Genomic DNA, 26,268 nt, shown 5'->3' with positions numbered 1-26,268 from the left:
TCTCGCTGCACGAGAAGGAGAAAAGGCTAGAATGGATGTTTATAAATGTTATAACTGATTAATCTTGTTTCACAGACAGTAATGTTGATGTTAGGAGATTTTTTTTTTTTTTTTTAAAGTTGGATTTACTACTACTGCAAGATTGTGTAGAAATCCTGGCGGGACTGTTAAGGAAGAGTACATCTAGTCAAGGATGTCACATGTGCTAGCCTTCTGCAAGTAGTAAAGCTAAGCTAACTATGCAGTTCATCGGCATTGATGCTGAATGGCCAGTTACCATGGCAATCATTATTGGTTTCCGTACTGAAAATAATTCGTCTTACTAAATATTTTGTCAGAATACTGGACTGTTACGCATTCTTTGTCGCTGGGGTGGGATCCTTATCTTTCGTACATTTCGTATGTATCTTTCACTTGAAATTGTGGATTTAAGGTACTGTATTAAGGTACCGTTATTACCTTTCAGAGTAAAGCTTTAAAGAAGAGATGGCACCGATCTGAGTATAGGAATCGGACCGATACCAGCAAAAAAAAAAAAAAGATGGATCAGATACCAAAGAAAATGTTTCGGACGTCTGATTCTGTAACAGATGATAAAGATTGGAATCGGATTTGGACAATTTATCCGGTTTATTTTTTGGACCTGGAAATTTTTACTTATAAAGAGACTTGGCTGTTGTTTCTTATGTTAGGATCGATTTTATTTATTGATGCTTTATACGTTATTATATTTATTATATTTACAATGAAAATGATTTTTCATTATAAACCTTAGTAGTTTTGAAAGGAAGCAACATCTGATTGCTATCTGTATTTAAAAAAAAAAAAAAAAAGAAGTGGGATTTCATCTTTAATGGTACACTCTATGATCTTTTCTAGGTAAAAGATACATACTCAGTCCGAACAGCATTTCTCTGATTTTTTATTTATTATTTATTTTTGGGGGTGATTGTTGTGGCCAAAAATGCTCGATTTTGCTACTTGAATTGGCAAAATTTCAGTCGCACGAAGTAGTTCTGCACGGTCTTTCGCGGTGATATTTGTTGGTAAATGAGACCTTTTAGCTGTCCTCATGTACAACGCACGTGAATCGAAGAGGGCTTTGACGGAATACGCGCTGTGATGACGTCACATAACACTTTTTTGTCCAAAATCTGCAGTGATTTAAAAAAAAATTGCGGCGTTTATTAGTATGTTACTATGTGGTCTGGGATTGAATGGTGGACCGTATTCTTCCTGTGTGCGCACACTTTATTCACACTTTGTCTTGATCAGTATTTTGTTTTTGTTTTTTTAAACACAAATTTAAACAAATACTTGTGGATCAGAAATGTTCAGTGCTTAAGATCATAAGAGAGAGATGGAGGAGAGCAAGACACTGCCGACTCCCTGGGAAAAGCCTTCCATTCCTGGTTCCAGGCATCACTGTTTGCTAGTAATAAGACACAAACACTGAACCCGACACAACTCGGGAGATGGAGGTGCAGATTAATGAGAGAGAAAGCATTTAATTCCTGTTATTGTCTTGGTCTATCTCCTGTAATGCCCCACTGCTTCCTCTTCCATTCGCTGTGCAAACAGATGAGCATCTAACGATAAATATATAATCCCCCTATGCGCACACTTCTAATCCCCCTGGATTACACCCACCGAGGAATTACCACTAGATTCCCCCCCCGCACCCCCCCCCCCCCCCCCCCCCCCCCAATTCCCCACACACACACACACACTTCTGCCTTGTCCTCGCCTTGTAAACATCTCCACTTGGCCTTGGCCGCCAGCACCGGGCTTCGATAAGGCCGCATTAGCCGAATCTGTCGCCGGATCCCGTGTATGAGCGAGAAGAAAGAGCGGGACACCATCTTGGACAAAAACTATTTTTTATTGTGCGAGTAATCTGTAACCCATCCAATCTTTTCGCGCTCCTTTCTCCATTCTCCTTCTCCCCAACCCACTTTATCTCGCAGCCGCAGACGGCTTACGGGCGGCACGATTATAGGTGTAATCACTCGTGTTTAAGATGCACCGATAGCAGATTAGCATCTTTTTTTTTTTTTTTTTTTTTACTTTTGTCACCAGCGATCGTGAGCAATAGAGGGGGCGTGCTGAAACACACAGACTCGATATCAGTCCTGATGAAGAAAGACTCCGTGTAAACCCTGCTCAACAAATTTGCAAGCTTATGTCACTTAAATGTAAGCCCAGGATTTGCGGTTAAGTAGATTTTAGGCACAAGACGAGGACTATCACAGTTTGGAAGCTACATAAGCCTATAAAATTCACCAGATCTTGGTGCTTTGCAAATGTTTTAGCTATAATGATATTAGCGAAGCTGTATGGACTAGATAAGCATTCAGCCATGTGGATAGATTTCTTAAAAAAAAAAAAAAAGTGTTAAGACCAGTTGCAAATACTTCCTTCTGCACACACACTCACACTCCTGTTTACTGGAGAAGGAATCTCAGGTGGATTTCATGAGCTGAGCCCTCCAGCAAGCTTTAGGTATAGATCATTACATGTGCATGAAGGGTGTCGGGGGCCTGCTATTCTCCAGTCTCTAGACACCTATAGTAGGCTTTCAGTCAGTAGGTGCTCCGTCTTGCCCAATATGCACAAATTATGTGTATGTTCCGTCTAGGTCAAAATGGAAACGAATTGGAAACGTTTTCCATTAAAAAAGATCGATGAGTGATGCCGAAAACGAGCATTTTAACATTAAGATTTATTCATACCAAAACATTTTTTCTCTGCATCTCATCACCTATAATTGGTGTTACATGTTGCAGGTTCAGTCTCTTTGAGATCTGATCTTCACCACCGATTCCCACCTCCGCTCTGTGTGTGCGGAGTTTGCATGTTCTCTCCGTGCTTCGGGAGTTTCCTCCAGGTTCTCCGGTTTCCTCCCCCCAGTCCAAAGACATGCAGTGTAGGCTGATTGACTTGTCTGAGTTGTCCATAGGTCGTGAAGGGGGTTTGGGTGCGCGATTGTTCCCTGCAATGGGATGCTTCGCTGCTTCAGGGTCTGGCCAACTTTCAGTAATCGAGGGGAAACATGAATTGTGCTCTCTACCAGAAAATCCTAACGGAGAATGTCCGGTCTTCAGTCCGTAAGTTGAAATTCAAGCACAACTGGATTATGCAGCAAGACAGTCATCCATAGCATAGGAGCAGGTCCACCTCTGAGTGGCTCAAAAAAAGCTAAGTTTAAGTGAAAGTCCTGATCTGAACCGATTGAGATACTGTGGCAGGACCTTAAACAGGCAGTTCTGGCTCAAAAACCCTTCAGTGTGGCTGAACTATAACTGTTCTGCAGAGAAGGGTGGGCTGAAATTCCACCACAGTGCTGTGAAAGACTGATCTCCAGTTATCGGCGTTTGGTTGCAGTTATTGCTGCAAAGGTGGCACAACCAGAGCTTAAGTTTAAGGGGGCAATTCATTTTTCACATGGGTGATCGATGTTGGATAATTATCATTTTTTTGCTTCGAGAAAAACAGAAGAACTCAGGATGGGGGCGAATACTTTTTCACAGCACTGTGTATAAAATATATTGTGTATATTTTGAAGGTTTATGAACTTTAACCAGCATGATTGTTGCCCAGTTTATCTTCATGTACACTTTTTTTACAGCCATCACCACTCATACAGGGTATGCAGCGTATCATGGAATTTCAGGCTACTTTTTAAAATGGCGATTCTGATATGATGATAATCAGATGTGTCCGTGGCTCTCAGCGTGATGAAGTAACAGACAGAAATACCAGCTGACCTGCTGTAAGTTCCAGACCTAAAGGGCACTCCAGTGAACTTTACAGTCCTTGTTAGCGACGCGCTCTGTGTGTGTGCGTGTACGCGTATTTGTGATGCATGCATGCATGCGTATGTGTTTATAGCAGCATCTGTCAAGGGTTTTTTAATCCCCCTATGGGTCAGCTCCTCAGAGAGCCCACTAAGCCACTTCACTGACTTTGATCCAGTTTCGTGGGGCAGTTTAGTATCCCATAATGCTGTTGATCAATGATTTCCTTTCAGCGCTGATGTAATTAGTGGGGTTTAAGCCCATCCCCAGGCTCTGTTGAGCTCTTTGGGGGGTGCGGGGATTTATTATTCAGCAGCTTTAAAGGGGATCGATAGGGGCTAGTTGCTCTACAGAGACTTCCCCACATCGGGTTCTGTTGGGGTGGAGAGGCCTAAGGGTTCAGGGGGAACACAAAGATGTCTGGAAGGCATTGGGGATCTCTCTGGTAACACTGCTTACTGGTTCAGGGTGGAAAAAAAACCTTGTTATTGATGGTAAATAATGAGCAGTAGGGTTTGTTGTTCCGCCTTAAGGATGAAGTGTAGTTAGTAAGAAGTTGTATGTTTGTTTGTTTAACGTTTGTGGTTTAGAGCAGAAACTCATCGTTCCCCATAGCTCCAAAATCTTAAAGCTATATTTTTATTCATTTACCTGTATAAATTGGACGTGATATACAGAATACAATAAAGAAAGAGTGCACTATCTAAATAGAAATAAGTGAAATTACAGAACTGACTCGCATTGCTGAACTGATTCGTTTTCCTCAAGCAAAACTGATTTGTAAGTCAATTATGACTTTAGTGACGGGGGAAAAAAAACCCCACAAAAAATACACGACCTTTCTATTTGCAGTTTTTGTTTGGTCGAAAAACCTGACGTGTGTGTGTGTGTGTGTGTGTGTGTGTGCATATGCATGTTTAGGAAAGGGTTTATTAAGGAGTTAAACAAGACCGGTTGTGTTCGGTAATAGGAAAATAATTAACATCAGGGAGGTGTGGTTTGGCCCAACGCAAGGCAGAGGTACAGATACGACCTTGAAGTTGACCGTTTTTCTATAACGCCGTGACCCAGAGTGTTTTATTCCTTTTATACCACAGAAATTTTCCAATGGATACTATCGTTAACCTTTTATAGTTGCATTTAATGTTGTCGAGCATCCGCAAAAGCAAGTTAGTTCCTGTCATCGCTTACAAATTTAGCAGCTATAAACAGTCATTCCCTCAGCAGTTCTCTCTCTCTCTCTCTCTCTCTCTCTCTCTCTCTCTCTCTCTCTCTCTCGCTCCCGAAGTTAATATAGAAAACCCTGTCACGTGTCGGGTTACCGAGAAAGTGTAAGACTTCCCCGTGGCCGAAGCCAGGAAAACTGACCTTTTACAAACTGCTGACACTGGAGACTCCTTCCATTAAATGTCTCCTCCCACCAAATGTCAGCACGTCAGTGATTACATGCTGATTATGCTGTGGTGTTTATTATTAGTGTTAGATTGTTTGGCGTGTCCGCCACTACAAGTCCATGTGAATGAGTTGTTACTATAGAAACGCGCATGTTAGAACGAGCGCGTTAATACAAACCTGCGATTTGCCTTGCAGACGGAACTACTGTACAAATTTGTTCCGATCATCATGATCACGACTGGGTTTTAAACTGTTTTCAACCGATTTAGTTTCATCTTCGTAACGTTCATGTCAGTAACGCACTAATGAAGCCGATGGCAAACATGCCAAGCAGCATATGAGGCTGTATCTCAGAAATGCTTTGGTGTATTAACACCGAACTTGTGTGGGTGAGCTTATAACTACTTCCTAAAGTTCACCATTATGTGATTGCTTAGGTGCTGCTGTAATTGAAAGATGAGCTAAAATGCTCTTCAAATCATCTCTTTTATATCACTGCCAAATACCATCACATAGTGCTTGGACCCCTTATTCGCCTCTTGCAGCTATATTTGTTATTAATCGTTCTTGCTCAACTCTTACTATTCACTCCTGTATTTAAAAGAATACTGTTTAGAATGATAAGATTATAGTCTCTTACTCCTCAAAAAGTTTTGATAAGTCACTCTCCAAAGTAGTTTAGCCCTTTTTTTTTTTTTTTTTTTTTTTTAAACTCCTTAGCAATCATATGGCCTTTTAACCCCAAAGCAGTAATTTGGACTGTCAGGGCATCCTCTCCTGGCTTCTCTCGTGATTGATTTTTATTTAAAGTTAGCAGCTCGTCTGGATTAGCTGGTGTTGCTCAGCACTTTGAACCGAAGCCCAAAGTAAGCCTATATGCAAACAAAATGTCCCTCCAAATTAGCCCGCCTGTGCTTGCCTTTTCCCAAGGCTGAAAGAGCGAGGGAGGGGAGAAGAGCCTCTCTTTGCTTCAGTAAATAAAAAGAAGAGAGATTTCTTTTTTTTTTTCCCCTTTTTTTTTTTTTTTAATTGTGCAGAACAAAACAATGAGTAACTGTGTTTTAAAGTGCTGTGTTTTTAGGCCGGCACTGCGAACGCCCTGTGTGGGTGTGAGGAGGAACGCTAAGCCGGTGCGTGCAGCGTGAATCCAGCCATGCGAGGCGAGAGAGAGTTGGCACACGGGAGGCTGCGAAAGAGCCTGGAATCAAACCACAGAGCTAATTACCAACATACACTGTGAATGAGGAGCCAAAGCGACAAAACAGGGATAAAGATTAATTTCATACCTCGGCCAACAGAGAGGCACAACTAAAGATCTTACAAATTGTAAAACCCGGGATTGTTAAACGGCTTGGATTTTTTTAAAAAAAAAAAGACGTTTGTAGAATCGAAACTAAGACGATGTTTTTTTTCCAGAAATATGGCTCTATGATTCCGAATTTTCCTTCTTATTGCCAGTTCATTCAGGCATCCGAGAAGTTTCCACAACAGCGCGTGTTTATCCCCTTCTGCTGTTCTGGCTTTCCTGTCCTCCGTGTAGCCTTTTATTTTAAAAATGCATGTGAATTTTTCTTCCTTAGACAAAAGTTTCTTTTCACTTCCTGATGTTTTTCTATTTCACGTAACTAGAAGCGAAGTAAACAGAATTTCACTTCTTTTTTTTTTTTTTTAAACCCTTTTTTCATGTCGGCATTCCAGCTGTGTTTTATTGTATTTTTTCTTTTTATACATGGAGGAGTGAAAATTGATTGAAATATGCACCTCGATTCTCTCTTTAAAGATCCTGCACCGATCTATAATTTGGGAGGTGACGCGTACCGAGTCTTACCGCAATAAATTCGATATGTTGGGAAGATAACAAACGTGGCGTCGCATGACTCACTTCTCCTGGTGGACGGTACAATAATGAAGTACAATAATACGTCACTCTACTTAAGTACTTTTTTTTTTTTTTTTTTTTAAAGTATCTGTACTTAAAATATTCCCTTTTTTCCTTTCTCCCTTTTTACATTTCCGAGCAAAATATCCTACTTTTACTCCATTTCATCCATTTACTCCATTGCACCATGTCACTCTGAAGCAGGACCACACTGGATTGGCTGAAATATCATCTAAATACAACACACTTTCAAATCTAAAGCAAACCAATCACGTTTATTTGTCCGAGAAAGCTCGCTGTCTATATTTACAGAAGCATATCGATTTGTCTATTTACAGCAGGTTCAAATGAAACCAATGAGATTCCCACTCTTCTTCTTTTTCCAGTTCGTGTTGCAGCTAATTTTAAGCATTTCATCTCTATTTACTGTTTGGGTTTTTTGGTTTGTTTTGTTTTGTTTGTTTTTATATTACTTTTGAGCGGGAATGTGCGTCATAAGGACGATTTTAACGTCAGTCTGTCATACTTCACGGAATTGTCCCGTTTTTAGAAGCGAGTTTACGAGAGTGACCTACTTTAGAACAAATTTTCAATCGATGATTTTATGTTTAACGGGTTCCTTCACGTCCCGCATCGTATATAGACACGCCCCTTAAGCGGACGGCGTCCTGTTTTGGTCCGGAAATGGTCTCTAGAAACTGAGAAATAACTCGGTACTTTTACTTTTGACACTTAAATACAGTTAAAAGCAGGTACTTTTGTACTTGAACACAAGACTTAGCATGTTACCAAATGTCTCCTCTTACTTAAGTACAGGATTCTTGTACTTTGTCCACCACTGGACGTTTTCATCCACGGTTGGGGGAAAAACAGTCTTCTGCCGTCACTTTTTAACAGAGAAACCTCAAAAAACTGGCAAAGCTTCTACAGAGTAAAGTGTACAGAGTAAACCTGGTTCATTTCAAGTTGCATCGCAAAATAGTTGCGCCTCTGTGCAAAAGGTTTGTTGAAAATCCAGGGTTTTGCTAGAGCTTTGCTAGCGCTAAGAAACAGCACTGTCTTTTACGCTGTAAGAGTAAGAATAGGTCACGTTGGTAAAAAAACAAGGGCTTATGAATAGACTTGAGACACATCAAGGATCATTTTAAAGTCGCATAATATAACGCAATGTCACAATGGGTGCACTGGTTTTCTAGAACAGCACGGCTCTGGCAGTAGTTCCAGCTGTAGCTTAAATGAACGTTTATGCTAACTACAGTAACTAAAAACAGTTAGATAGCTGGACGTGCTGTTCATTAATAAATACACCTCAGGAGATGCTGTGATTGGAATAAATCAAGTTGAGGGGGTTAGCAGTGACTTTGCTTTGTGACAGGCACCCAGTTGTGGATTGTTTTCTTCTAACAGCATGTTGTAAGCGTGGTTTATTCCTTATGTGGAACAATAAATGAAAACTCATTGACTTGCACTTGCCTTGCATCTGAGTGTGTAACACCAGAGGGCCCTTTCTTTTCTTTTCTCCTCATCTTTCATGTTTGTAACCGTGTCTGACTTGCATACTCTTCTTTCCTTTAGTGATCTGCTGGGTATCTCTCACATGAGAGTATGACTAGCTCTCATCCAGAGCCACGGTGAGCTTGAAAGCGTGCTAGAGCCAGTGTGCCGGTGAGTGGGATGGCGGGAAGAACCAGAGCTGTTGTTGCTCTCGCTTTGTTTTCCTCCAAACCACTCTAACGTCTGCTGACATGTTAGTTGTGCGTCCAGCCCATCACCGACTCCGCTCCTTCTTCCCTTTTCTTCTCAAATTTACTCTTCCCATTCTGACGAGGCAGAAGATCATCTGTCACTCCTGTCTGAGTTTTTTTTTTTTTTTTTTTTTTTTTTTTTTTCCGGCTTTTAAAAGGAAAAAAAAAAAAAAGTATTATTTCTTCTCTTTTCTTTTTCTGGGGAGATTTCCTGAGCCCCACATTTGGGAGATGAAAGGCGAGCGATTGCGCCGAATCTCCGGCCTGCCACCGAATGCCTTGAACGCTCTGACAAAGCTGTCAAAGCTCATTTTGCCTCCAACTGCCACGGCGAACCTCATCTGCCATTCGCAATAAGCGGCGGTTGTAGCCAGACGCCCATTTCAGGCCTTGTCAAAGGGCCGGCTGATATCGCAGCTGAAGCGCTGTTCAAAGCCACTCTTTCTGTCTTATTTTAAGCCGTGTATACACGCAGTATTCCAGTCTGTTTGTTGCCAAATAGGGAAAGTGGACAAAAATCCAGATGGATTGGTTTAAAAGCTTCACAAGCAACAAATTGGATTAGGGGAACATTGTGTACATGTGGCTGTTTTAAAATAGGGATTAGAAGCCCAGCAGTGGCGTTAATGACTAGTGCCATTTGTACAGTTTATTAATAGTTCATTTTCTCTAACAAGACCTGTCGCAGGATTGTTTATAACTCATGTGCTCATTATTTAGCATTTAAATTGAAGCTAAGACACACATCTTCCCCAGTGTATGATAGGGATTTCACGTGCAAATAAAACGTAATAGATTTACAAACGCACTATAAAACTTTGTTGATATTTTGTTTAACAGTTATCGTGTTGTGACCGTTAATTAGTGTATAGCTTAGTTGGCTAATAATGCAGCTATATAGACTGCGGAATCTTAACTTTTTTTGGTTAAAAATGAAATTGGCTTTTTTTGTGCTTTCACGGGTTGGTCAGTTTAATGCAAGATTTTGGGAAGTTTTTTTTTTTGGACATGATTTTTTTTTTTTTTTCCAGATTTTTTTTCAACTTTAAGCATGACACGTTGAATCTTTGTAGCAGAGAAGATTCAAACACTCTATCAGCAAATATTTCGCAAGATATTTTATATATTCAGAGTACAGTTGTGCTCATAAATTTAAACACCTCTTGCAGAATCTGGAAAATGTTCATCTCTTTTTTTTTTTTTTTTTTTTTTTTTTTTTTTTTAACAAGAGGGATCATTAAAATTGCATTTAGTTTTTCGATTGAGTCCTGCCCTGAATAAACTATTTCACAAGACAGAATGATAACTGAATTTACACAAATGAACCGGTTCATCCTGTGTGTCGTTACCTGGATGATCAACGATACGATGTTTTGTGATAGTTGTTCATGAGTCTCTTGTTTGTCCTGAGAAATTAAACTCCCCACTGTTCTTCAGAAAAATCTTCCAGGTCCTGCACATTCTTTGCTTTTCCAGAATCTTCTGCATATTTGACCCCTTTCCAACAGCGATTATATGATGCTGAGCTCCATCTTTTCACACTGAGGACGACCGAGGGACTCGTACACGACTATTACAAAAGGTGCAAACATTCACTGACGCTCAAGAAGGCAACTCCATACATTAAGAGCTTTTTATTTTAACATTTTTCTGATTTTTTTTTAATTATTAACATGTTGCACATTCTGCAAGGGGTATGTAAATTTATGAGCACACCTGTATTTATTCAGCTGTTATAATTTATGTTGATCCTAATGAAGGGCATTTGATCATTCCCCCCCCCTCTTTGTGTCAGATGTAATGTAGCGGTAGGTTTATCTTGTTTTCAGCTGTGTTTCTGTGGCCTTTTCCTGTCCACTCTCAAGAACAAGAACAACACCCCGCAGTGGTGTGTGGAAACAGGAAGTGTGTGTGTACTCGCCTAAGGAGGGGTTCGCTTTTATGTAGAAGGGCACTCGGGGGAGCTTTACCTGCTGGAGAAGGAGAAGGAGAAAACACTGACCTAGACTTGGACTCCTCTCTTCATTCCTGTATAGCTTTGTGCTTGTTTAAAGGCAGTGTGCATCACTAGATCACATTTACCCAGCAAAACCATAACACCGTTATATTATCCAAATCCCGCTGGATTTTCTGCCTTTTGCTCGAATGTAGTCTGAAAGTTCGAACTGCTCACGCTTTTCCAACTGAAACCACAGGTGTTGCACTAGCGAACGTATCCGTATCCACTCGTCTTGCATCGGGCCATCTTCTAATGCAAACTAATGAGAGGCCTTGTCCTTTTTTTTGGGCCGGTTTACAGCGTCGGCGCCTTTATTTTAAAGTCAAAGGGGTCGGTGCAGCTTCCCCGTTATCACCCCGCATCTTCAGTTGTGCAATATTCAGAGCGCCGCAGATGTTCATGAATAATGTCCATCGTTCGCCGCTGGAGGTGAGGTTGGAGGAGGAGGAGGAGGAGGAGGAAGAGGAGGAGGCGGGTGAGGGAGAGGGCCAGATGAATTACACGTAGGGGGGATCTGACAGGGCGCACCGAGCTTTGTGATCATTCCAAAGTTCGAATAATCTCCCTCACCTTGCCTATTTTGCCCGTAATGAAAGAGAATAGGTGATTGCGCCCTGGGCTATGTTCACCCGCGTCTCCAAAGGCGGAGCGGGGCCGAGGCGAAGAAATGAACTTCGAACGAGCGGCGAATTGGCTCTGACAGCGTGATAGACAGCGACACCGATTCTGCAGCAAAACAGATGCGGCGTTAATTGATTATCAATATTTTAAGCAAAGTGATGAAAATGAGCATTAAGAACGGGCAAGAGACCGAAACAAGGCCGTGCGTGTCGGGAGCCGCCTCAGTAGTTATATTTTATTCTCTCTTTCCTCTGCGCTGATTTATTTGCCGATACAGCCATCCTTTTTTGTGCCTCTGTCTTATGTTAGCTCTGAAGTGATCTATAAATTTTTTTTTTTTTTTAATTTAAAAAGAGAAGAGAAATATAAATCCCCTGCCCGTAATACAAAACGCTTTTCTGGACTTAAGCAGGAGCGCCTGACTGAGCACAATCCCAGACCACCGTGTCTCTGGCCCTTTGTCCTAGATGTTTAAGCACTAGTCTTGGTCCTGCTGGGCTCTGCTTGAGACGCAGCCGCTCCCGGCAGCCTTGTATTCTCTTCTAAGTGGCCACCTTTGTGGGGAAGCTTGTGTGTGTCGGCCGACGTTTGCGTTTCATGCGCGGGGGTCCTCGGGGGGTGGCGGGGGGAGGTCTCTGCTCTTCACACACTCTCAACGGGATCTAACTTGGCCAACCTTCATGGCTGATACTGAGCCTATTCACCTTTGTTCACTTAACACACACACTCAAGCGCCACACACATCTGTAGTCTACTGAACAAAAAACACACACATATATATATATATATATATATATATATATATATATATATATATATATATATATATATATATATATATATATATATAAAATGTGTGTATGTTCATTATGACACTTTAGATGGAATGTAGCTGTCCAGTTTCGATAAACCTGTGCCCACTGTAGGCCCAGATTCCTGTTCATGGCTGACAGGAGAGGAACCCGATGTGCTCTTCTGCTTTTGTACTGTAGCTTGTTTACTTGACAGCCTGTTGTGCATTCGGAGATGCTTTTCTGCTCACTACATTTGTAAAGAGTGGTTATTTCCATCGCTATAACCATCCTGTCAGCTCAAACCAGTCTGGCCATTCTCCTCTGAGCTCTGCTGCTCACTGGATGCTTTTTTTTTTTTTTTTGCACCAAAAACTCTAGTGTAAACTTCCAGCAGTTTCTGAAATACTCAAACCGGCTCGTCTGACACCGACAACCATGCCATGAGATCATATTCTGATGATTGATGTGAACGTATACTGAAGCTCTTGACCTGTACCTGTATGATTCCATGCAATGTGCTCCTGGAACATGATTGGCTGATTGGATAATTGCCCGATTGAGCAGTGTATAATTATTGTTCAGAGGGAGTACAGTGCTTTTTTTTTTATGTGGAGACACATTTCAGCTACATCTATAGAGTGTTAATTATCATATATATTTATGCTATACTTTGACCCGCGAGCCCACACACACACGTTTGACAGATGTCGAAGCACCACACGCATCCTTCCTCAAATGTTGTGATGGCTCAAAAAGGCACCCAGACCTTTAGTCCAGTACAAGAGCAGTAGGGGAGCATAAGACCAACAGAGCAGAAGATGAGAGTCGAGAAGATGAGAGTCCAGTGACGTGGGGGGCAGCAGGCGCTCTGAATGGGAACAATGGGTTGCAAGAAAGGACGGACCGACAGGAAAAGATCAAGAGGGAAGGGTCAGTTTGAGCTGAGATTTATTTTTTATTTTTTCCTCGCATGTGTTATGCAGTCCTTGAGCTTCGCAATATTTCACCGGTCCGTTTCTTCCTGAACGTATTTCTGCATAAGAAGGTCACCAAGCTCTACATATCAAAGCTCAGCCTGATCCACGTGACTCTCACTTCCCTCTCGCTTTCATCCTACGTCAGTTGCGTACTCCTTTTGGCCTTGCAGGAGCCTTTTACGACCTCGTCCGAAAAGCGTGGTTCTGCGACCACGTGCTGGTCTGAGGTGAGGTCCGGTGACTGTCCGTGCGGAACTGCTTGCCCTTAAAACCGGGTGAAGTTCTAGGAGCCGGAGAAGTTTCCAGAACGCGTAGGGAAATCGCGCCAGCCCTTCTGACACACCCCTTTCAACTTGATCACCCACACGCTCCTTTGTTGTGTCTCTCTATGCAAGCAGAGCTCTGGACTTAAACCCAAGCAAACAAGCAGCTCCATAGGTTGAGTCCTTCATCGTGAGGCTTTAGAAAGCTTCACAACAAAGTAAGCTCAGGTCAGAGAGACATAGAGATCAGAGTCCGAGTCGAGTTTTAAACTCTTCAATTCTTCTGTCCAGATGAGGCTCTGGACAGAAGATAGAGGGAGTGCATGAATGCCCTTCAATAGAGGGAGTGCATGAATGCAAATACATGCATTTGTTTTTGTGTGTGTGTGTGTGTGTGTGTGTGTTTGTTTTCCAGCTTCATATCAAACTCTCATTAATAAAACAGTATAGATCTGCCAAAGCTTTATGTCGGACGAGATGAAAACAAAATTCCCAGTTGTGTCTCATTTTCCTAACCGGATATCCAATATTCACTTAGATAATTAAAGAAATCACCTCTGATTATCATCACAAGGCTGCTGTCGGCTCTTCTGTTCGAAACAAAATAAGGAAGTTACAGTGATGTGGGCGAAAGGGTGGGGGGGGGGGGGGGGGGGGGTGAGGCAAAAGTTTCATCATGCGAATATTTCATCATAATAAAGGACGTGTGCAGGCTGTTAGACCAAGTTAAGGATATTCTGTGTAGAATTTGAGAGCTCAATGCTGCTGACTGATTCAGTATGTGGACAGCAATAATCCGATATGAACCCGATTAAGACGATACTCTGATTAAGAAACTAGCATGTAAACAGTGATTATTGATGACCTTAATCCGGCAAAACTCATACTCGAAGTAAACACAAATGGAATTAAGACGTGTGGAGTATTCCTGTTTTAGTTGCATTATCGAGGTGCGTTACAGACACGTACACACCTTGATCACACTATTAACCTCGTGTGGGAATTTTCACCGCATTTTGCGACAGGACGCGTACACACACGTACCGTTTGACGGCAAACGAGAGCACGGCTGTGTCCGAAACCGCGTACTTACCTACTATATAGTAGGTGAAATACATGTGTTTCAGCTACTATACAGTAGGTAAGTACGTGGTTTGGGACGCAGCCAACGGCTTCAAGCAGTCGTCTATTTGCACGTACAGCATGACAAATAATTAACCGCACTTGAAGCATTCGTAAAATTTTTAAATAAAAACACCCAAAACTGTATACGGTTCCAGAACGAAGACCAACTGTATGTTGATACGTGAAATTCTGGAGGGAACGTCGGACGGCGTGACGTGGGGACGTAATGACGTATGACGTTAATCGCTCTAAATTCTATAACGTGTAAAACAGGAACATGAAAGGAGTATTCTAAAAGCGACTCATGTAAACACCTTAATCACAATATTGTCTTATTCAGAATAAGGTCAATAATTAGATCACTGCTGTCCATGTAAACGTAGTCATTGATTCCGATTGGTCAGAAGGCATTGGTTCATTTTCTGGAACAGCAGCTCGGACAGTAGTTCCAGCTACAAGGAATATGACAGGTTTATTCTTTATTCTTATTCTTTTCAAAAGTTTACCTCCCATACCACCCCACCCCCCACCGCCATCGCATCAGAGAATGTTTGCACCTTTTTTAATAGTTATGTACTAGTCCCTCAGTGTGAAAAGACGGATCTCCACATCATATGGTCACTATTGGAAAGGGGGTCAAATATTCAGAAGGAAAAGTAAAGAATGTGCAGGACCTGGAGGGTTTTTCTAAAGAACAGCGGGGAGTTTAACTTCTCAAGAGAAACAAGGGACTCATGAACATGTATCACAAAGCATAATGACAGTCGTTGATCATCCAGGTAACGACACACAGGATTAAGAATCAAGCGTAATGTAAACTTTTGAACCGGTTCATTTGTGTAGATTCGGTTATTATTGTGTCTTGTGGACTTTATGTAAACATCTGTTATGTAAAATATATATTCATAAATATATACATAAAATAATACTTTGCTGGAACTGTTGATCAGTTACTAAAGGAAGTTTGTTTCGAAGGCCTAGGTCCTGTACAATTCCAGTCAGTCTTTTAACATAATTACTTTAAGAAACGCTGTCTTATGAATTATGTAAACGAAAGCGGCCCAAAGAAACCCAAATAGCATTTTTACCTATATGCGTAAGTAGTTTAAGTGCCCCCTCTCCCCCCTCCCTCCCCCAAACAGTACAGCCAAGAATGTCTTAATTACCGTGTAATCGACTGTATTAAGCGGCATGATGAAAAAGTGTGCACGCCAAAGCACTGATCTCATCTGCAAAGCCTCTTATGAGAGCGCAGCGCATATATAAGAGAGCAATCTAGCAAGACAGGCTTTTATGAATTATTCATCATATTGATATGATATCTCTTTGCGATTGTTCGGTCCATTAATATTTGACGAATATCATTTACTTTGGGTTCAAATGTGACAGTGTTTGGTAAATTAGCATTTAAGGAATGTGTGTGTGTGTTTGTTTGTGTGTGCGCTTTCTTTCTTCATGTTTTAAGTAGTTTAAATCAAATACTTGTTAGTACATCATTTCTTTCCCAGCTCTTTATTGGGCATTTTTATTTTGTTCAGTTCTTCAGTACAAAGCAGGCCAAACTGTCACAGCAGTGTCTACGCAGATACACAAATAAAAAATGTACAGATAAAAAAAAGTCATCTTTTTTTTATGGTTATTTCGATTTGCGACTGCACTTTTGAAGCTGTTCTAATTGCTCTCGGCGCAGTGTCTGACTTCCGCTCATTTCTGCCATCGTGCAAATGAAATTCATGCTCAACTCTAATTTCCCTGAAGCAAATTATGCCGTACAAGATGTACATGGAGTGGGTTTAATGGAGCTGCGTGCACCGAGGCCGCTCAGAAATAGCAAACACTTCTCGGGTTGTGTGTGTGTGTGTGTGTGTGTTTTCTTTCTCCTGTCTTATAAAAGCCCTCTGAAGCGCACCGTGCCACCTAGTGGCAGCATTTGATACAGAGTTTTCACTTGGTATGTCTTTAACCTATTGCCCTCATTGTTCCAATCAACACCAGGGCTGAATTGACCCTTTAATGAGTAATCGCATCATTACCATTCTTCATTCTCTCCTTCGTCTCGTTCTTCTCCATGCTTTATGTGTTTATGGACAGGTGTTTAACTTTATGTTTTTGGGCCAAGCCTGTAGACTTGGCTTAATGCTACTATTTGTGTGAATGTAAATGTGTGTGTGTGAGTCCTTTATTCAAAGGGACATTTTTCCAATCGTGTAACGCAGTGGCGAATATTATGTTTGTCATCCGATCCGGCGCTGATTTATCACGATTCCTCCAAGTCTGACATTCAGGTTCCATTTGAGTGTCATTTGAATGCGAAGACCTATACACACACACACATACTCTTGGATAATTCACACACACAGTTAAACAGTACACACCACACCCACAAGTTTATTCAGGGTTTTCATGCATGCACGATACAGTATGTGATGTCGTTTCTATAGTAACGGCTTACATGGATATTTGCACCACATATAAGGGGTTTTTAAAACCGTGTCTAATTGTTTACGTGGAATAGTTTTCAGTCAGGAGCGTTTTTTTTTATTATTTTTTTTTTATGGGTATTTTTTGGAAGGAGTCTCCGTTGTCAGCGGTGAATCTGGGAGTTTTTCCGACATGCGAACGTCTTTAGGGCTGAGGAGTATGCACTCAGCACTTTCTGTGTACCGTGTCCAGCTGCACTTATTTGTCCTCTTACTTTCCACAACTTTAAATGTAACTATAAATGGATAAAAAAAAATGTAAAAAAAAAAAAAAAAGGATGACGTGTTTGTAAAAAAAAAAAAAAAAAAAAAATCCAAATAGTTAGCACTGGATAAGGAATAAAGCACTTGGAGACATTATAGAACATCAGCGTCAGGCTCCGCTTCACACCCGCACCACTCCATCGCCGAGTTATTTCCTTTAACACCGTATCCTGTTTAATTCCTCTCATAGAGTCTGCTTTTAGGATTTTTAATGATTACGATTCAGTTTTTATGATTTGTTTGTAGAATGCAGACTGGTCACAGGAAGAAACCGATTGAGCGTTTAAATCCGAGTTAGTGTTGCGCTAACTCATAAAGGGGTGTGGCCTGTGTAGGCTTCGGGCGGTTTCTAATTTGCATATTTGCCAAATATGGATTGTATTAATGAGCATAAAAGTGCAGGCAGGTCTTTGTTTTTTGCTGTTGTGTTAAATGTGTTTAATTGTTTTGTTTGGGGTTTTTTTGTTTATTTGTTTGTTTTTTCTCAGAATCTTTTTTTTTTTTTTTTTCAGTGGACTTTCTGGAAAAGCACACAAAGTCCATAGCCAGTAAACATCTGCTGGCCTCCAGGCCCTCATCCTCCTTCGCTCGTTCACTCCATCCTGCCCTCCATCTCTCTCACTTTTCTGCAGTTGTGTAGTTTTAATCATGCTGTTTGGACTTCAGAGGGAATAAGAGATGGCCTGTAAACCACTTCTCTCTGTTTCGTTCTAACCAGCAGCCTGTCTGTCCCTCAAGATATTCCTGCTGTCCTCCCACCTCCCACACACACACACACACGCACACACACTCACGCACACACAACCATTTGTGCTTCACCTCTTTACCACTTTTCGACTTAATCTAAATCTTAATCTTCTTTATAACAGATCCTACAGAGAGTAGCATCATTTTATAGAGTGACTGCATCTATAGAGTATTATATAGCATTTCATAACACATTGCTTGATAGCTTTTAATTAATGGAAGAAATTACAGGGAAATAATTAACGATGGGGTAGTGTGATGCCGCGTGGTATGAAGCACAGTAACTTTTACCACACTGAAGTTGGTTATTTTCCGATTAAAGTGCGTCCCCAAGTGTTTTATTCAGTCTGTACAGGGTTTGTTTTTTTTGTTTGTCTTTTTTGTGATTGTCGCGGCCAAAAATGCTTGATTTTGCTGCACCTTTTTTCAAAAGTTGCGATGAGTTTTTCTGTGCTTTTTTTTTTTGCCGAAAACTTGAATTCAGTTCGAACTGTTCACCTGTTCAGTTTGTTGATTAATGAGACATTTTAGCGCTTCTCACATTTGACACGCGTGAATCGAAGAGGGCTTCGGCTGAATACTCGTCGTGATGACGTCACATGGCGCGTCTCGGCCCCGATCTGCGGAAAAATCTGCGTTCGTTTTTCTGCGAGACATTGCAAGCTCCTCCGAACGTTGCCGGGAGCGAACGTTCCTCTTCCATTACTGCAATTTGCCAACAAATACATATTTCTCATTTATTACCTTTTAATTTAATGCCGTTCATTATCGTGTTACGTCAACGAAACAAGTTAGTTCCTGTTGTCGCTTCCATTGTAGCAGCTATAAACAGTCATTCCCTCACCGGTCTCTCTCGTCAGTCATGTAACCGAGAAAGTGAAAAATCCCCCGTCCTGAAGACTTTCCCGTGTCGGAAAACGTAATGTTACAGCTCTACATCTGGAGACGCGTTCCAGAAAATGTTGAGTAAACGTCTCTTCACAGGAAACTTCACCATATCAGCAATCACATGTAATCAGTAATCAGTTTATGTGACGGTTCTGACGTATACAGTAAGTCCTTGTGTAAGTGACTATAAAAAGCATAAACTAGAAAATGAATCAACACCTTCTGACCAATCAGAGTGGATAAACGATTGCATCATCGGTATCGGTAGTGTTTTTATGCGGTTTGTTTTATGTATCCGCACACTGTTTTGTACACTTTAAACTAATGAAATCCTATCAATTTGAAAAGAAGTGATATTCACTGACTACGTTTACATGCACAGCATAATCTAATTATTGAGCTTATTCTGAATAAGACAATATTCTGATTTAAGGTATGAGCTGCTTTTAGGATATTCCTGTCATGTTCCAGTTTTACATGTTATAGAACATAGAGCGATTAACAGCACGCGTCAATACGTCGTCACGCCGTCCGACGTTCCCTCCAGAATTTCACGTATCGACATACAGTTGGTCTTCGTTATGGAACCGTATACAGTTTAGGGTGTTTTTATTAATTTTTTTTATGAACGCTTCAAGTGCGGTTAATTATTTGTCATGTTATTCGTGCAAATAGACGACTGCTTGAAGCCGTGGGCTGCGTCCCAAACCGTGTACTTACCTACTATATAGTAGCCGAAACACATGTATTTCACCTGCTATATAGTAGGTAAGTACGCGGTTTGGGACACAGCCGTGCTCTCTTGTTTGACGTGAAACGCTTGAGCACTGCCGTGTGTGTACGTGTCCTGTCGCAAAATGCGGTGAAAACTCCCACACGAGGTTACTAGTGTGATTAAGGTGTGTACGTGTCTGTAATACACGTCGATAATGCGACTAAAACAGGAATACTCCACACGTCTTAATTCGGTTCGTGTTTACTTCGAGTATGAGTTTAGCCGGATTAAGGTCACCATTAGTCACTGTTTACATGGTCGTTTATTAATCTGAGTATCGTCTTAATCAGGTGAATATCGGATTATTGCTGTCCATGTGTACGTACTGATTGTTTCTAATTTAAACGGATTTGGTAGGCAGTCCATGCTTTCACAGCTAGGCCTCCTCCGCCTCATTCCATAGTGAATAGGGTAGTGAGATGTCAAAGATTGAAAGAACTAGAGGCGTAAACCAAAGAGGTAAGCAAGCGGTATGTATTTCACGCCTCACCAGGGGCGTGCACCTGCTCGAGGGGCTTCCCTGCTATAAGGAGCTAGCCCTGCACACAAACATGCACAAACGCACTTTTTGGTAGTCAGACCAGAGTAATTAATCACAGAGGACCAGGATGGCTGATGGCCGGTTTGATTGAGAGGCCTGAGGCTGGACTGGACGACTCCGAAGCGGGAGGGTGTGTGTGTGTTGGGGTGTAATGGTTTAGGGCTCTGTTTTAGGGAGGGAGAACACTATGAGATGAAGATACAGGCAGTTAAGATCTTGGCGTCCTGAGAGGATTCCCGTCTCTCAGACACGCGGTAATTGCTTGACTATAAACTATTTTCGCAGGCTTCTGAAATCTGAAGCAGGGCTACACATGATCTCTCTCTCACCTCTTTCTTATGGTTTCATAATGCCACCTTGTTTTATTTTTATTTATTTTTTATGTTTGTTTCATCATTTGCTGCTTTTTCTCCTGCTGGCCATTAGAGAGAAAACAACCTGCTAGCTTTCGTTCTCTCCATGTGGGAGTCTGTGGAAATGCCCTAAAGCTAGAAGAAATATTTTTCCATGATCAATATTGCATCCTGGGGAAATGTTTAAATATTTGCTCCAGCCATTTTAAAACACTCTTCTGTTTGGCATATCTTCCCTTTATTGTGCGCATGCGTGTGTGTGTGTATGCGTGTGTGTGTATGCGTGCAAGAACTGCATCAGTACGATAGCGGAAACTGATGACAAAATTTTCACCTTATATTAACACAATATGGCTTATTATTATTATTATTATTATTATTATTATTATTATTATTATTATTATCCCTTTCCACTTGTGCATAACATTAAGTGATGTAAGTATCCTCATATTAGCTAACGATATATGTTCCTCCTATAAACACTCGTGCACTTTAAGTAAGGAATACAACTTGACTACAGTGGTTTGTCAGCATGAACAATTTCAGTGTATTAAAGAACAAGACATACTTTTTTATCAGTTTCTAGTTACCTTTAATGGTGTGGATTGTCTGCAGGACAAGTTGATCACAAGTTATCGCTTCTTTTTTTGTTCTTTATAGCTGTTCTAAACATTAGCTCTCTGACCAGCCTCTTTTATTTGCCCTCGCTTAACAAGACAACAAACAACAACAAGAACAAAAACACAGCTTGTCACGTTACTGCGAAACCAGAACGCGCAAAGTCCTCTGTCCTGAAGACTTTCCCATGGAGGAAAAACTTCTTTCCAAACAAAATATTAAATAATCTCCCTACAGGAAACTAACCCATACTCATTTGTCAACACAGTGATAAAATTTTGTGAATAAATCTGAGGTCTGAATTTTCTGTACTTGCGAATTCATATTCAAAAAAAAATTATTATTATTATTATTTTTTAATCGACCTTGCCTAATAGCATCGTTTAGTCTTTCTAACATTAAAACTGTTGAAAAGGCATCTTCATGCAAATTGTGGGGAGGTGTTTCTACGCACGCGAAGACGCTTCTTTTTTTTCACCATCCTTTAAACGAATGAAATGCCACTGTTTTGGCGAATAAATGCCCTCCAGGCGTTTCTAGTTAGCCCAGTATCTCCAGTTTCACAGCAAGCGATCTGCAGCTCGTTCACGCAAGGAATCGAGAAGCAGCGATGCTCCGGATACGCCATTTCGTTTCGTCCTGCCGGCGGGATCGTAGGTGATAGACTCACACGTCTGCATTTTGATCAACTACTGAAGGATAATAGAATAATACTCAATCCTAGAAATGTCTTCTAACCAGATGACTGAAGGATCGCCCTGCTGTTAGCATTTAACCTGCTGTGAGATTCAAAAGCAGACGCAGTAATGGCAAGAAAATCACCAGCTCGGTGTTGCACCTTGAATTTTTTTTTTTTTTTTTTTTGTTTTGTTTCTTTTTTATTTTTTTCCACACAGTGTATCACATTGTTTTCTACCCCGCCTGTAACTTTTTAATTTACCATTCTCTGTAAATATAAACTTTCAATAAACAGCGAACCATGCCTCACAGGCACTTAGGCGCAATCTGATCTGTCTACATCTCCACCCCAACAGTACATGTGTCGATTTGCATAGCATGCCTTACGCGCTTCAGGGCGGGCTTTTGTGGCGGCCGCACACTCGAATTTAATAACCTATCTCACGTGTCTGCTTAATATCATCTCCAGGGGGCCGGCGACCTCCTTCAGTCCGCCCCGATTATCCCAATGAATTGTTTCTTTTCAAAGGAGTAATAAGAAGCGGGTGAAGAGAAAGGAGAAAAAAAAGCGGGGGGGGGGGGGGATTGGCGGCAGGGCCCGCTAGCCCTCCTGCATCGGATAAATCAGATTGTATTTTAGATTTTATTGAATCTAAATTGCGGGTCCCTCAAACACGTAACCATCAATCACTCGGCTGATAATGGCGCGCGGCCCGATTCCACCTGATGTTTTTGCGTTATTACGTTGGATTGTAACGAGCCGCCGTGGCTAATTGGCCCATGCACCAGAAGGAAGGGAGGAGGAACTGTGTGTGTGTGTGTGTGTGTGTGTGTGTGTGTGTGTGTGTGTATGGGTACATTGGTACCAGTCTTGGCATGTGCATGCATCGTGGTAACAAGGACAGTTTAAATGAAGCATAGCTCTGCGTGGCTACATGGCTCCAGGGAACCGAAGCTGCAATTACACACTCACACGCTCACAATTGGATTTCGACGGAGAGCGCATTTAGTCGTCTTCACGGCCAAAGTGGAATGAAGTGCGGATGAAGTCAAAGTCTTTAGCCGCGCGACACAGTTTGTTTGGCGTTACCTAATCTGATAATCCGATAAAGGAGTTCCCGGCCTATCTCCTCAGTTTACACTTCTAATAAGCAAACAAAGATATCTCTCCGCATTTCCAGCAGAATTCCTGCACACGTACTAACGCTCATTAGTGTCAGGTTCAATACCATTACATTAAGTACGATACTGATACTGGAATAATACCAAATGTACGTAACAGTAAACTGTTTGGAAAATGTTTAACAGCAAATTTGATGTGCGCGAATGAAGCGTGACGAACATGAGAAGACGGATCATCGTGGGATTAGGAAGCGGTTCCGATTTTTACCCCGAATCCAGAAACGACATATCGTTAACTAAAAGATAGGGGGAGCACGGTGGCTTAGTGGTTAGCACGTTTGCCTCGCACCTTTAGGGTTGGGGGATCGAATCCCGCCTCCGGAGTTTGCGTGTTCTCTCCGTGCTTCGCGGGTTTCCTCCGGGTACTCCGGTTTCCTCCCCCAGTCCAAAGAGATTTCCAAATTGTCTGTAGTGTGTGAACGTGTGCGTGATTGTACCCCGCAATGGGGCGGCACCCCGTCCAGGGCGTCCCACACCTCGTGCCACGATTTCCCAGAGATGAGCCCCAGGCTCCCATGACCACGTGTAGGAGAAGCGATATAGAAGATGGATGGGTATTAGATAGCTTGAATAACAGTTAGTCAGTTAATGTTTTCGTTCGGCATTAACGTGGCTCATGATCGATTGATTAATTAATTAATGAATTTTTACTTTTCTAATCTCTCTGAAGTGAGGGGGGGGGGAGAAAAGAAGAAAGAACGCCGACGCATTTGCATGTGCACGGTCAGCGTGATCAGAACGGTTCATTAGCGCAACACATAACCGTTATAGTACAAAACGTTCTAAGCCTTCGCATGAGATTTGCAAATAAAACACGAGGACTGTTTTATAGTTGTGAACTCGTTGACGATAACGCTCGTGTTCCACCGGGTTCTACATTTTGGTATGAGGGAATAGTATTCATTGGTATTAGTGTTATAACAGTGTAAACTCACTAGCATTATCCTGTGCAAATGTGCGCCTGGTGCAAGTGTGTAATGCTTCTACATCCACACAGTGCGCGTCTGATTGTCTAAAAGCTGCTGTGTGTGTGTGTGAGATGATCCATAGCGGTAAAACAGAGATTTGTACTAGTGTATTCAGCACAATGAAGATAGGCACACATGCTTTTCTTTTTTTTTCTTTTTTCCCCTCTTTGTTTGTGGGGGCAGACGTCCCACGAGGCCCAGCAGAGACGAGAGACGGACAAACAGTTTGATATTGCACCACCGCCCCAAGCACAGTGCAGAGAGAAAAAAAATAGAGCGAATGCTGTTTAAAAAAAACAAAACAAACAATTCGAGCTCAGTCTATATATGTATTTATCGGTCTTGACTTGTGTGTGCGCTTGTACACGTGTTCGAGGGTTAAAAGCATCACGTTGTTCTTTGACAGCGTAGCCTCACTTACAAACTCGCTTATTCTCGCTTAAAGTATGTACGAGCTCGTCACGAGTCCGACCTTATAGCTTAATCTTCCTTTGACACTTACACACTCCAACACACCCACAAATGCGCTTTTTCCTAATCCAATCACCCTCAATCATGTTATCCACTTACGCTTCTACTAAGCGTACACAAGCGTGGTTAACTTCTGTCAGGATTTCGTAATAACCGTGCGGCGCGATTGTTTTCCCCCCTTTCAATCCCTCTTTATTTAAAAAGTTGAAACTCATTGAAGGTAATGATATAAGGGACTCGATTTTTGCGTGGCTGCACTCATCAGCGAGTAAAATAGCAATAAAAGCGAATTGCACTTGGGAGACACGAGCGTCGCGGAATAAATGATGCGCAGGAACAGAGGCGTAATTAATTTACAGGCTGTATTGATAGTCCCGCCACACTCCCCGCTATATTTCTTAATCTCCTCTAACATCTTTATTATTCGGAGGAAAGCAGAGTCAACAGCCTAAATGAATTGCCGAACGATTCGTACACAAAAGCAGCTCCTCAGCGTTGGGATTGCTCTTAAGCTTTTAATTAGGGCACCGACAAAAAAAAAATGCTTTTGATGTGTACGCTGGGGAAAAAAAAAAAAATGAAGAGGTGCTTGGATGGAAATACATACACCACTTCAAATGACACTGAAGAGCACTTTATTCGGCAAATATTTGACGACTTAAACGTGTCTGTCTGCGGTAAATCTGTGGTAATTACGCCTAAAAGCGACACTGTTGAACGTCGTTAAGAAGAATTCTATAGTAAGCGTCGATGCCGTGACGCCTGCGCATACATGACCCGTTTTTCTTTCTCTCTCTCTCCCGTTTTCAGCTAAAACAGACGAGGCACTAAGGGCAAAGGAAAAGAAAGAAGAGGAGGCGAAGAAGATCAAAGAGGAAGGTGAGTCCGAACGAACATCAGAACGAAACCGGCGCGTTCGGTTCGTCTGCTGTTCGGTTTCACATAGCACCTAATTAAAGGAATCAAAACCTACTCGTGAAACTCTTCCGTTCATTGGACGGCGTGTGTGTAGAATTCATACGAATCACCCAAGCATGGAGGAAAGTGAGCCAGCACTCAGTAAATGATTCAGTAATTATCGAAACAGCGTTTCTGTGCATCAAATACGACGTCTCGAACGGTATTTTTAGAACACACACATTGAATTTCTGCAGTTCTACGACTCTGGATTCATTTTTGCCTCATGGCTGACTTCAGCAGCTCGTAGCCCAATTTACAGTACACGAGGTTTGATTCGCTTCCTGCAATCGGGTCGGTTCACTTTCTCGATCGAACAGCGCCAGAGTCCAGATTAAAGCAGAGCACGCCGATGCTCTCGGACCGGTTGCTTTGGTCCACCCCCGAGCGGCGTTCCGGTCCTGTCTGCTTAAACAGACCGCACGGAGTGGAAAATGCTCCAGGGTTCGATTCAGACAGACGAAACGGCGCATTTATGCAGCACCAGATAATCTCCAAATGAACGATTCCTCTTTAAAGAAAGTCCATTCCTCAGGACAGGATAGCTTCGACTCGGATGTTGGTGGGTTCAGGTCCTTCCACAACATTTCTATTGGATTAATATAAGGACTTTGACTTGGCCGTTCCAAAACATTAACGTTACTCTTCTTTAATCGTTCTTTGGTAGAACGACCCGTGTGCTTCGGGTCGTCGTCTTGCTGCACGACCCACTTTCCCTTGAGATTTAAATCATGGACAGATGTCCTGACAT

The 26,268-nt window shown here is 41.8% G+C and overlaps 1 protein-coding gene across 2 annotated transcripts in view; it reads left to right on the top strand.

Annotated features, from left to right (window-relative positions):
* The window catches only part of rsrc1 (arginine/serine-rich coiled-coil 1), a 157,856-nt gene that overhangs the window by 101,632 nt on the left and 29,956 nt on the right, over window positions 1-26,268 (top strand). Inside the window, exon 7 of one of the 2 annotated variants that reach the window (XM_017496123.3) lies at window positions 25,371-25,439. The exons of the other annotated variant lie outside the window; for it this stretch is intronic. Coding sequence (XP_017351612.1) covers window positions 25,371-25,439 — 69 coding nt within the window. The remainder of the gene's footprint in view (window positions 1-25,370; window positions 25,440-26,268) is intronic. 2 annotated transcript variants of the gene reach the window in all.

Source organism: Ictalurus punctatus, chromosome 20, assembly GCF_001660625.3.
Source record: "Ictalurus punctatus breed USDA103 chromosome 20, Coco_2.0, whole genome shotgun sequence".
NCBI lineage: Eukaryota > Metazoa > Chordata > Actinopteri > Siluriformes > Ictaluridae > Ictalurus > Ictalurus punctatus.
The sequence above is the reverse complement of the archived record's forward strand: the minus strand, read 5'-3'. Positions and strand labels throughout refer to the sequence as shown.